Raw genomic sequence first — 13,612 nt, 5'->3', positions numbered from 1 at the left:
ACTGCAATATAAACTATGTGCATTTATTAACTGGTATTTCTTTGTCTTTATTAACACTACAAAGCAACCATATGAAGTTGTTCACAAGAATGATAAACGAAACAGTTAAATCCAAAGTCAGCAAATAGATTTAAATCTCAAATAGAACAGTAAATAAAATCTGTAATTAATGAAATACACATGAAACATTCAAAATGGTTGTAATAGTGATGATAACAATAGCACACCAATGTAGGATTAAGGACAGATGAAATAGATTTTAATGAAACAAATTGTGTATAATGTAAACGTAAGGTCCGACAGATGACTTAAAGGCCAGCAGTGAAGTCTCTACAGCAAAGTTGAAGTTTCTAACAGCAAAAGTACTTTCACAATTTGACCAGAGGATAAGTTCATTTCTTTTGGCTTGCAGATGTGTGTGTGTGTGTGTGTGTGTGTGTGTGTGTGTGTGTGTGTGTGTGTGTGTGTTTTTGTTTTCACTTAACCATCATTGAAACGTTACTCCAGGTATATTAGTGTCCTCACAGACATGCATGTCCTTGGTAAGACTAGGTGTCGTAACTGTTTTTGTGTGAAACACAGCTTTGTTGATGAGGCGACATCTCCCCTCGGAGTACCCAAGATTCATCTGTGCTGTAGCATCGCTGATGTCTGTGCCTGTCACACCGGAGCACTGAAAAATACTTTCATAGGGCCTCTGTGGACTTGGATCCTATGCATACTTGCATGCATCTTTTTTTCTTTTTTTTTTACAATTTATTATACGCATTTTATTTACATTTTTTCCAATTTCAAATCTATTTGTGTTTTCAAATGTTTGCTTTTGTTTTCCAAATCCTTTCTCCATCTTAACCATCTCTCGCTGATAAATTTCATGGTTCTGCTTACAGTAATCCTGAAGTATATTTAAAATGCAAAAAATTTCAGTTTTAATTATAACTTTCACCTGTCATCATCGCAGTGTTGATCTACTTTAAATAATTTTGTTCTTGACAAGCTACAGTACATGTTCAATGAGTGCATGTGTGTTGAGCTAATCAAAGGTTAGAATGATGTACAATGGCAGACCTTTGCCCTTTACTCTATGAAGACTTACACATTAACAATTGTTACATCCCGCTTCAAAGCGACTCAACAGCTTTTGGATAACCATGACCTGGATGACTGAGAACCTACACAGACTTCAGAGCCATGATGTATTGTAATTATCAGTGTCCGTGTGTTCGTCCGTCCGTTTGTTCGTGTGTTAGTTCGTCCACCAAATATCTTCTCAACTGTTGCAGATAGACAGATGAAACAAAAAGCACATTACTCAGGCGGCAAAGAGGATGAAAATGAGATGATAACCCTGACCTTGTACACTCAGGAACCGGATAAGATATAAAGACGAGGCAAAAAGCCAGTGTGAGTAAGACCATAGATCAAAGATAGGCATGCCATCTTTAGGATTTTACTGATACTGCTGGTCAGCGATGATAAATATGTGTACGCTCATCAATCAATACAGTTAAGGGCTGTGATCATTTTTCTACAGTAGAAACTATAAACAACCATCAGTGATACAAAGTCAGTTCCCTGAGTGTCATTATTGCTTACACAAGGTTCAAACTTCCACAGTCATAAATGAATAGAGTTCGACCAACTTAATAACTTTTGGTTCAGCTTCACCTTCAGTTGAGTTTGTTAAAATCAAGGCAGACGTTTTTTGAAACGATTGAAGCACTGAGCAGATTGGAGATTCGTCTCGTGAAGCAGTTCATCCTCACTATCCCTTGTTGATTTAATTTAGTGCAGAATAAAGTACTTAACGCCAACATGAGTTGACTAGTATTAAAAATACTAGTATTATTGAGTTGACTAGTATTAAAAATACTAGTCAACTCATCTGGTATATCATCGTCTGGTATATCATTCATTTGTCCAATGGTCAATTTTTAATCTATACACCTTTGTTGTCATACTCACTATATGCTGCCACTTTTTCTTGTCTTTGACATTGGGCTTGTTCATTTGTTTCCAGTTTTAAAAAGCCAATATTCTTTCCCCCTTGTCATCACTGATGACTCAGTGACTGCATCGCTATCTCCGAATAAGTTAACTGTTACTAGTCTGATAGACTATTTTATTGTGCTTAAAGTTAAAATGTGAGAACCATATGAGAAAGACCATGAACAAGGCCAATCTTAAAAAGAATTTTTGAGTGGCCACCTGAAAAACACCAAATGTTTTCATGCAGTCATGCTGAGGCCATTCTCTGCACCATCTGCTAGAATACTCCTGTAGCACTACAGGGCCATATTCAATCCCCAGCAGTAAGAAATATTCCTCAAAGGCAGCTGCTGGAATAGTGATGTGACACCACCTCATGTCTGTCTGAACAGATCTGGTTTTGAGCAAGGAACTTGAAGTGCATCTGGGATTGTACTGGAGAGGATCACAGACGAACATCTCGATTAATATTAAAGTCAATCAAAGACTGAGTTTCTTTTAGGACACATCCAAGTGTGCTTGGTGGCATGGTGTTATTAATAGATTTATACATCCTGCCCCTTGCACCCCTGCCTGCAACAAAATACACACACACACACACACACGCTAAGCCTGAGTCATAACAAATCCATAACAAATGTCAGGTCTAAAATATATCACAGCAATGTGATGTGTCCAGATCACACCTCCTGTGTTTGAGGGCCTGCTGTTTCTTCCGTGTGTAGGTTTATTGATGCCTTCTGCAACCATTCATTACAATCATTCATTGTCTTTGACAATACCAGTGTTTGCAGTCTGAAGTACTTGAGTGTATGTAATATGTACTTTAATTATGGTTTCTTAAGTAGGTTGTACAGAAAGAAAAATTAAGACGAAGCTTCACTACTCAAAAACTCATGTCAGTCTTTCACTCAAAGCTTCCTTAACACTACCTTAATTGTGGTGTATTTGAAAAGAGTAAGATGTGAGCACAGAAAGGATGAGTGGCCCGTTTTAAGTCATGCAAGCTCATTTTAAAAGTACATTTCAAGTTGTACATAAAGAAGTACATCTAAAGAAATGTCCTCTCAGATAAAGAAGTGATTATCTGACCCTGAATCGAGAACACACTCTAGCAAGATTAGGAAATGATAGAACATCACAGACTGCAGAACATTAAGATTATCTTGCCTTCAGCTTTCTCTCCTCTCTAACCTGCAGGTCGTCATTTTATCTTAATCTGTACATGGAGGACATCTTGAAGATTCAGCAGCACTAACATCATTTCTATTTCCATATCCCCTGCAGCTTTCATTTTAACCTGTCTGCCACAGCAGCCTGAAAATGTAATCTGTAAAGTACTCAGTAGAGCTTTGGTGGTACCGCAGTGAAACAGCACGCCCCTCGACCCTGAGTAGCAGGCTACCTAAAAAAAAGATAAATAAATTATATTTAAAATCCTAGGCTAGCCTAGAAACATTTAAAATACACAAGGGTACAAGATAATTACTGTACACACATACCTCCACAGGATAAGATCTGCTCCTCAGCCACAGACACCTCAGTTGGTATGAACCAAGCAGTCACCAGTGAGGCTAACTCGATTTTTAAAATGACAGATGAAAAAGAAAGAAATGCAACAAAATGAGGTTATGACTTTAGTATCTCCACCCTGCAATGTGCATCACTACTGCTGTATTGTAGAAATTTGTTTGGCAGTTCCCTAATGCTCACTTCATCTGGTGGTCTGTGTTGAAGATTAATTCTGATTAAAGACCCAGAACAGAACTTTTGACCTGAATTATTAATTACCTCTAATAAACTGACTGTATTGATGAGGAGAAACAAGATCAAGTTCATCTTTGTTTGGTTATATTTTCCTTTCGTTTTGCTCTGGTAAATCTAAATCTTTATAAACTGAGGAAGGGGATATCAGATCAAGAAAAATTGCAAATAATATGTGCTTGTTTTGTGTCCTTTAGCAATTACAATGTGTGTTATTTGACTGATGTTTTATGAATGTGTTTTTATTGATCTTTTCTATGTTTTTTCTCCCTAGATAAATGAATTAAGCCATGTTCAGATTCCCATCATGCTGATGCCAGATGACTTCAAGGCATATTCTAAGATCAAAGTGGACAACCACCTCTTCAACAAGTAAGGGATATTCAAGTGTTTTCTATAATGTATACAACATATTTCATATTTCTCACTATTTTTTTTATACTTACAGGGAGAACATGCCCAGCCATTTCAAGTTCAAAGAGTACTGCCCTCTGGTGTTTCGAAACCTCAGAGAGAGATTTGGCATTGATGATCAGGACTTCTTGGTATAACTATTTATGCAGTGTTGTGTTTTTGTGTTAATGGAGCATGATTTGCCCCTAGTGACAACAAATTATCCTTAAATGTGTTTGTATTTATAAGCAACAAGCACACTAAATTTAATTTAATACCTTTGAACCAATTTGACAAGTAATCTGCTGCTCCGTTTCACTTTTTCCTCTGCCGTTTTTCTTTTTTTTGCTTCAAACCCCTCCTCCCCCTTCCCCTCTCGTTATTTTCCTCTTCTTTCCGCTCCTCCAGAGTAAATCCCCATTCCCAGCACAGGCAATGAGTTGGCAGTATTTAGAGGTCACCGTGTCCAAGTACAGCTGTCCTTCTCACATGTTTACATTATGGTTTGGTTGGCGGCAGTGAGTGGGCAATTGGGGGTACTAAGACACCGATTGGTGTTTAGGAACGTCTTGACATTTTCAACATGATTCATTTTTATGGGGGCAGTAATGACATTGTGGTGAAGAAGGTTTATTACATCTTAGTTTTTTGCTCTCAAATAATCCTTGCTAGTGTTTTTTTTCTGCTTATTTTAACAAATGTTCTTGTACAGCTAAGAAGATGCCACCAGCTGCAGGCTTTTGAGGACATGCAAGAATATTAGTTCAAATTACAAAGTGTTTGAATGGTGATTGAAAAAGCACCATTCACCCTTTTCCTCAAATTATAATAAATATGTGGAGGAGAGAGTAACTAAATAAATCTAATTGGGATTATTGTGAAAGTTTTTCCTGTATTTCCAGCCTCTGGCAAATAACTTGTTAAGCATTTTCAGCTTGTGACTCAAACCACCTCCTCGGTGTTACTTAGTCTTCTCTCCTTGTCGATGCTTTGTATCAACCCTCAGAAACAAAACTAAAACTTGAAGAGTAGCTGTCACTTCACAAGAAGATCAAGAGAAGCTACGACTTAAAGAGGAGAGAACTAAGCGCAGACGACGTGACAAATTCATAGCGAATGAGGCACTGAGCCAGGGGTGTTGGATCGTGTTACTTCTGAGCTCTGAAGTCTGGGCAGCAGCTGTTTGTATCTGTGTGTAGGTTAGGACAGGCAACAGGCATAGGGGTCAGAACCCCACATGTTTAGACTGGAGCGGACATGGTCAGAAAACACAGAGGTGGATGCAAGGCAGACTGGAATGCGACATTTTAATATCCAAGAAGAGCTGAGTTTTTTGTTGTTCTACCGAAAGATAATATTCAGTTAAACCACCAGCTTTTATAAAGAAGATTAAAGCTTTGCCTCTGATTATATAACGCACTTATTATTTATTTTCTGTCTTAATTGGAAATTAGATATTCAAGAACTGTGAATAATGCAGCAATACATTCAATGGGTCTCTGTCTGCTGTACAAATTAGGCAGATTGAATGGTTGTAGAGCTGTCAAACTGATCATATAGCATGTATACATCATGATAAACAACTTTTTCTGTGTGTTTGCAGAACTCCCTGACGCGCAGCGCTCCCTTGAACAGTGAGGCCCAGGGACGGAGCGGGGCCCGCTTCCATACCTCTTATGACAAACGCTATGTCATCAAGACCATCAGTAGTGAGGACGTGGCCGAAATGCACAACATACTAAAGAAATACCATCAGGTGACCACCTTATCTTTTAGTTTTGCTTTTGAAATCTTAATTTTTAATCAATTTTTAATCAATGTCATAGCATTTCTCTCTGATTCTTGGGCATATATTTAAAACAACAAATTACTACCCTGAAAACTGAAAACACATTTTTATATTGTTAATAATTCAGTTTCAGAACTTGCTCTGCTTCTTTCTTGTGGATTGGTCAATAAATGTCTAAAAGTGTCAAGACACAAATTCTTACGATTTTCCAGAACAGCTGTTCCAGTATGTTAGATCCATCTTGTCTTTTTTTTCACCTTACAGCGTACCGAAGAGTGACACTAAATCATTCAGGGATCGTGCTGTGTTGATAAAACCTGTCTGTTATTCACATTCTTCTACTAACATAGACAGGAAGCATACATTTTGACTGTACAGGGCCTTTAATATTTCTCAATCTCCCGTTTGGTAGTTCATTGTGGAGTGCCATGGTAACACACTGCTGCCACAGTTTCTGGGGATGTACCGGCTCACTGTGGATGGAGATGAGACCTACATGATTGTTACACGCAATGTGTTCTCCCATCGCTTGTCTGTCTACAAGAAATATGATCTGAAGGTAGGAGGGCAGAGGAGATCAAGAAGAAAAGGAAGCAAGGTGAAACAGTGGTCACATAGGAAATAAATATTTGAAGAAAATATGTTAATCTAATAGTTTTTATATGTTTATTGTGCAAGTAGCTTTATTAGATTCAGCCTCTGAAAAATATTTTTTTAATATGGCTTATAAGAGTTCTAAGACAGGATTTAAGTAGTTATTGAAACTGCCTTACTTTGCTACAGGGTTTTGTGTCTTACAATGAAATAATTGGGTCATCTTCTGTATTAGAAACTCTTTGAGTTTCTAATACAGATACTTTGAGTATCTGCAGCAATAATTGAAAGAAGGACAGACTGTAATTTCTCACTTTCAATTCTAGGGGTCCACTGTGGCAAGAGAAGCCAGCGACAAGGAGAAGGTACAGTCATCTGTTGTGAGGACCCACTGTTATACATAAGATAAGGTCAAAACAGAGGCAGGACATTGAAATCTAATATTAGTCCATCAAATATAGAAAGAGAATCCACACCATCAGTCTTGTTTATACTGTAAGTGTATGTAGGACTGTTTCACACACTGGTCCCTCGTGTGTTTATCAGTACTGATGCTTTTCAGACAGGGGTTAAAGTGTTTACATTGAGGAAGCTATAAATTCAGATGTATTTGCAAGGACCAGCCTGTACTCAGATAAAACTTTATCCCTGTCTGTTATAAAATCAATGATTGAATAAGTATCTTCTTTTTAAAAATGTTTTATATTATTATGGATCTGCATTGCTGGAACACATTTTTTTATTATTCCAACAATGATGCAGCTCCTGCTTTTAGTAAACTACAGTATTAAAATAACCAAAGCATGAACAGGCGTGACATCATTAGTTGTTAAACTGTCAAACTGATTATTTATTTATTTATGTAAGGTGCCAAATCATCATTCCTGCCACCTTTAACCCCTGGCTACAAGTATATTAATCCATGCTGACAGAACTTTATTGCATGTCAATGCACAGTAGTGGAATTAAAAAAAACAAATCAATTAACACGAGCCAGGACATTTTTTTTCTGCTGCTACCTTTCATGTGGTTTGTTTGAAAACTATTTTCATCGACTCGACAAGCAGTTGTCCTCGCAAGCGCATTAGGAGGTTTGTTAGTGGAGTCGACAGCTGGTTTTAATGACGGTGTAGGTCACAAGCGGTGTGGACTGAACAGGTGGACGCTACACTTGTGTCACCTCGCTTTGGATTTTGTGTTTGTGTTAAGAATTGGGCTATATATTTTTATTTTATTTTTTTTTAAATATGAAATGCATTCCGTAAACTCCTTCAGGTAATTCACACGTCAGTATCATGTTATGAAATGTTTCGGTTATTCTGGTTGAATCTACTGCCTATTAAACAAACCATTACAAAAATGACAGGAAGTAAACTGTTTCCAGTGGTTTCAATAACCAGCACAGCTTCTAGGCTTCTTGTCATCACCCAAATGACCCAGCCAACACGAGTTGTATGGGGATGACAGTAGCAAACATCCATCTCCTTCAGTCAGCACCTACTTCATCACAACATTCCCTTTCTAGCCCCTGCACGCTATTTATGTCTGTTTAATTTGCTTCATCCCCTCTAACCTCGCTTCTGCTGTTCCATTAGTTTCCCTGCTTGCTGTCTGTGTGTGAAAGATTGAGGGTTGTGTGTGTCTGGGTATGTGTTAGGGTTAGAGTTTTATTCACTCAGACGTCTCACAGTTTTGAGCAGTCCTGTGTATGATGTGTGTTCTGTGTAGTGTTGTATGAGACTGAAGTGTGTGTGGGTGTTGGTGTGTCAGCAGCGATTGAAGTGTTGCTTTTTGTAGGACACTGGTTATTTGGGGTTTTAACACTTGGCCGTTTGAACACAGTTGCCTCTTATAGAGTGTGTTATTAAATTGCTTAGGACACAATGGTTCCGTGTGCTCTGCTAAGATGTTATTGTCTCTATAAAACATGATCTACAAATAGACAGTATGATTTATTTATGTTATTTATTTTTGAGTGACAGGCTGTGGCAGTGTCCTTGGACACCGTGACTTTAAAGAGCTGTTCGTTTGACCTGTCAGATGTGCAGTATTGGAAGTCGATGTTTATCTAAAGTATCATGTCTCCACATGTTGCAAAGCCTCAGCTGACTAGGGTTTTCCTATGAGATGTGCAAATCTTTGACCCAGAGGGGTTTGAACTTTCCACTGGAGGTTTTACAGGGACTTAACCACAGGGCATGATTTAATGAGGCGTGGAGGACTTCAGGGAATCCCTGCACTAAACATAGTCCATTTCAAATGGAAGAAGAAATAAGGCTCAAAGTGAGGGGTTAAAATGAGTGTGAAAACAATTCAAGTGAGGACTTGATATGGATGTGAGCCCAACTGTGTGACCTCTCTTTATCTGCAGCTCAGCTGTATGTGAAGCATCCTTTGCAGTCTAGTGACATTAAGAATCAGTGAAGTCTCAGATACAATTAAGACTGAGACATGGATCTGACCAGAGACATGCTGGTTTCATCACATGAAACATATTTTCCACATTGACCTGCAGTTACTAATAGTTTGCTGTGGCTATCAATACATGTGTTTGCGACTTACAATTCTGTTGTGGTTTTATACAAAGATATGGGCACAAACGCATACACAAACTTCAGTCAACCAGTAAGTTTAGGAAAGGGGTGTAACACATGAAACTATGTAGAAAGGGGGTTTTGTCCTTTTTTTTTTCTTTTTTTCTTTTTTTTTTAAGAAAATACCGTGTTTGTATCTGAAAAACAAAAACTTTCATACACAATACACACACACAAACAACAAGCACGGCAAGGTTCTCTCCTAACTGCATGACCGTCTCCCTTTCATGCATGCGTCTGCATGGAATATAATGTTTTTCTGCATCTATTTTGAAGTTACATTATTCCTCACACATTTCGATGTGTATGAACACCAGCCTTATTCTGTTGCATATTGTCAACATGTTCCGTTCTGCCACATATGACATGCATTTTTCTTTTCATGGAGTAAATATTGCTGTTCTTGGAGCTGCTGTTTCAGGATTCTGATGACAACTTTTATGTACTGTCCTTTCCCAAGTGGGCATTTTAAGGCTTTGAGTGTTCAATTTTTATTTTACTCTCAATTGAGCTTGTCTAGAGCCTGGACTACATGAATGAGATCAACTTAGATTCATCAAATCATACACGTTTATATATTTTACTTAGCTCCATTTGTGGTTAACCACAAGCTACTGTTGCAAACACTAGCTCATGACTTAAATTCAAATGCATTAAACGTTTTTTTTCTGTTATTTGTTCTGTTACCTGGAAGCTATCAAGGTTTTGTTTGCTTATAATTAGATTGATTTTTTTTTTCTCTTGGTCTGTGGAATACCATTTGTCTTCACTGCTCATTAGCTATCTCATGCACTCGTCCTATTGTTTTTATGACTGTCTTTCCGCATGCCAGCACCGAATGGTAGCTCTGGTGGGAGTGCATGGCTTTGAAGTGTCGGAATGACTTAGTGAACCGCCCTGTGTTTTTATTAGCAGCCCCTTATGCAGTAATTGAAAGCCCAAAAAAAGTGGGGGGAAAAAAAAAAATACCGCATCTGAATAAATTCTTGGCAGAATACAGGTTCAGAGAATGCAAATTACCTGACAGATTTTTCCTTGCCCTTTGTAGTTCCTTCTGCTAGCCTCCCGAGAACAGCCCTGCCAGCTACTCCCTTCCCCCTGACAGGTGTTTAAACCAAGAAGTGCTTGCACTCCAGAGTCAGACGTACCCAAATGTGCATTTCAACAGTTCAAGATAACGTCATATTGATTAGTGAAACTAATAACACTGAAATAGTTGAACAGCAAAATCTTTCCATATTTATATCATCATTGGATGAACCTGTTTGGAAACCAAAACTCTTCCTGCCTTCTTCTGTTTTAAAGAAATGAGAGTTCTAAACGTCTACACTGGACTGTGCCTTTCTTTCGCGCCTATGCCCTTTCCAACCCTCTACCAGTTAAAAAAAAACAACTGTGTTCTGTTACATTTTAAACACTTTGCCTGTGCTTCCAACTTCCTTCCTCCCTTCCTCTCTCCCTTCTTCTCTCCTCTCCTCCACCCCTACCGCCCCTGCCTCGCTCCCCCTTTTCTAGCAGCCGCCCCAACCAGAAGATGTGCCCCCGCGGCCCAAATCTGGTAATGTTCAGCAAAGGCTGCAAACACTGCGGATTGCCACGCGCTTTTACTGCGCCATGAAACACGTAAGAGATGTAAGAGAACCAGGGCTCATATATCAGGCATGATCTATTGAAACAATCTTATTTTGCTGTTTTTGTTCTTTCTTTTTTTTTCTTTAACGGTCAAGCATTCTCACTCGTCTTCTTCAAACTGACGCTGTTGTTTCAAGGCCATATTTTGCACAAGTGTCATCCATTCATGATCACCTTTTGCTCAACTTGTCAGCCAGTTTGGTTTTAGTTTTGCCAGACAGTTTTTTGTTTTTGTTCCATTCACCCAGTGGCACCATGTATCTGAAACCCAGAAGAGCAAGAACAGATTGAGTTGATGCTACAGCATGAAGACACTGCATGGTCACAAAAAAAAATTAGTAACAAAGGTTTGGAATCAACATATGTATTTGTTACTTGTTTGTTGATATATTTAACTAAAATTATTATAGCATCATTTTATGTTCTGATGTTTTGCGGGAGATGAGTAAACATCTTGATTATTTGTCCTCCATAAAATAGTTTTTAGAAGCTTAAGATAATGCAGATAAGATTTTGCTCTGTGTCACACACGCTACAACAACCTTAGTTTTGTGAAATAATATATTTTTGACGGCTGATGAACAGGTTCTTGAGGCATTAGTATACAGCTAGTCTTAGGATGAGTCATTCTCTTTTGGATGTTTGTTTTTACAGCTGTGAGGAATACACATGTAATGTTAACCAAGGTCAAAGTGACTCATCAATGTTTTTATTAACTACACACTTCAAATATAAGTGTTTTATATGCCCTACAATCACTTTGGTTTCATTTGATCTCTTGTCTAATTCTAGTTTTACATTGGGGTTAATTCCATGTTGATACTAAACCTATTTCAGTAATTAAAGGCATAATGTCATGCTTTAGATATTCGATGTCCAGTATAGAGGAAACAGTAGTTAATAGGGGCGTGAGCAAGCTGTAGTCAATGCTAAATAAACTCACTGGGTGCTTGATTATTTTCATTCACTTGTAATTGGAGGTTAATTCTACATTAATTAAGTTTTAACTAACTGACACCTTTTTTAAACAATGATTTACACCTCAAACAAAATATTTTGCAACTTGTTAGACTGCATGTCACCAAGGTAAAAACCTAACCAGTGACATCAGTAAGAATATAGCTGCTAGGGTCTTGGAATGCCCCACTGTTGGCCACAAAGCAAAAGATATAAACAACCACCAAGATCCATTTTCCAACCAGCTGATGGGAAACCAAAAATAAATGGGTTTTAAGGACACGGCTTTACACGGCTCATCAACAACCTAGCTTTGTTGTCTGCTTGTAATTTATCTTTGTTTTCCTACTTATTACCTCAATGTATTATACACCGGAGATTCTCTCTTGTCATTGCAGTCATTGTAATAGGAAAACATCAATATCATGCCAGATTGTGAGAAGGCATAAGATGTAATGAGGTGCTTAGAGAGCCTGAGAATGTATGGCATGGAAATAAATGACAGCTGAAAACAAGTGTAGAAAGATGGATGAATGTAAGATTTGAGGCGGTTTAGGCAGCAGGCCTGCGAAATTATTCCAGTCGCTTTGCAGTCGACCTGATTTTGCATCCTTGTTAAGTTTTTGTCACAGTCTAGTCAATCGCATATCCCATATTTAGTGCAATCAGGAGGTCTATGTCTGTTTATATATGTGCTCTAATGTCATAACTTGTGATCCGTATTCCTGTCCTCGTTGATGTAAAGTCTGATCTGTGTGTCTGTCTGTCAATCAGTGTGCTGTTCAGCTTATTTTAGTGCTACAAAGTGCTGTTGTGTTGCTGCTCTTCTGCTGGCGTAGAAACATCGTAGTAGCTCAGCTGCTGCTGCTGCTACCCTGTTGCCACATTTCCTGCTCTATTTTTCCCTCAGTGACTCAGAACTAAATCACTATCCCTCCTCACATAACACCTCCTCCCCCTACAGGCTGCTGGCAGGCCTGCAAGTTTTCAAGGAAATGAATCCCAGTGGAAAGACACTTAATTAAGAAACACCTTCCTTCTGCTCGTAGGCTGAATAGTGGGAATCTGTCACAAAACCACCCCATGCTGACTTTATAGAGGAAAAGGTTTATCAGGTGCAGAGCAGTGTGGTTTTGGAGACACCAGACAATGCTGATATAATTTCTCACAGAGAGGTGATGCTATTAGGTGACCATCCCAGTGCCAAGGACCTGGATGTGTTGTGTTTTGTCTAGACAAAACGAGTGTGGATCTACCAGATGCATTTAAAAAATCTGCCCAAGCACCAACATGCAAAATGCTTTGTATTCTGTGCTGATGAGAAATAAAGTAATTTCACCATAAATAAAGTAGGGAAGTATATGAACCAATGCATCAGATGGATCTGTGCCCTGCTGTCAGCATGTTGCATGAACTGTTTGGAACAGTCTAATCATGTAGCTTGAATGAAGGCCCGCCTTGGTTTGAACAGACTGCCTGCTCTTTTTCCAATTTGTTTTTACCAGAAATGTTAAGTTGTGTTTGGTTGAATCAGACAGGCTTATCTAACAAACCACAGGCTGAACGCTTTGTGTCAGAGGAGTGTTTCAACATGCTGGATTGCGTCGTGAGGCAGATATAATCAAACACACTGCTGACATGACTAATCTTTAAGATAAGGATTAACCTTTGCCATCATGCATTTTGAAACTCCCCTTTTTATAGTTGAAAAAGTGTAGCTATGTGCTGTCATTCAGTCCTGTCTAAACAGTAAGTACAGTATATTCATTTCTTGATGTTTTTTTCGTTGTTCTGAGGGAAAAGGATGATGGACTCTGATGCTGGTGTTACTCATTTCAGTAACCTCTCTTTTCTTCTCAATTTTTTTTTAAATATTTAACGACACAAAGTTTGTGATTGG

At 38.4% G+C, this 13,612-nt stretch overlaps 1 protein-coding gene across 4 annotated transcripts in view; it reads left to right on the top strand.

Moving 5' to 3' along the window:
* Positions 1 to 13,612, top strand: part of pip4k2aa (phosphatidylinositol-5-phosphate 4-kinase, type II, alpha a) — a 29,474-nt gene that overhangs the window by 10,240 nt on the left and 5,622 nt on the right. Inside the window, exons 2-7 of one of the 4 annotated variants that reach the window (XM_068344002.1) lie at positions 4,028 to 4,125; positions 4,202 to 4,298; positions 5,750 to 5,902; positions 6,348 to 6,494; positions 6,856 to 6,894; positions 10,639 to 10,755. In XM_068344002.1, coding sequence (XP_068200103.1) covers positions 4,028 to 4,125; positions 4,202 to 4,298; positions 5,750 to 5,902; positions 6,348 to 6,494; positions 6,856 to 6,894; positions 10,639 to 10,755 — 651 coding nt within the window. Of the gene's footprint in view, positions 1 to 4,027; positions 4,126 to 4,201; positions 4,299 to 5,749; positions 5,903 to 6,347; positions 6,534 to 6,855; positions 6,895 to 10,638; positions 10,756 to 13,612 lie in introns of all 4 variants that reach the window. The other 3 variants (XM_068344001.1, XM_068344003.1, XM_068344004.1) reach the window with 3 other exon arrangements.

The sequence above is a fragment of the Antennarius striatus genome, chromosome 20, assembly GCF_040054535.1.
Source record: "Antennarius striatus isolate MH-2024 chromosome 20, ASM4005453v1, whole genome shotgun sequence".
In the NCBI taxonomy this organism is placed as follows: Eukaryota; Metazoa; Chordata; class Actinopteri; order Lophiiformes; family Antennariidae; genus Antennarius; species Antennarius striatus.
This window is presented reverse-complemented; position numbering and strand designations above follow the sequence as displayed.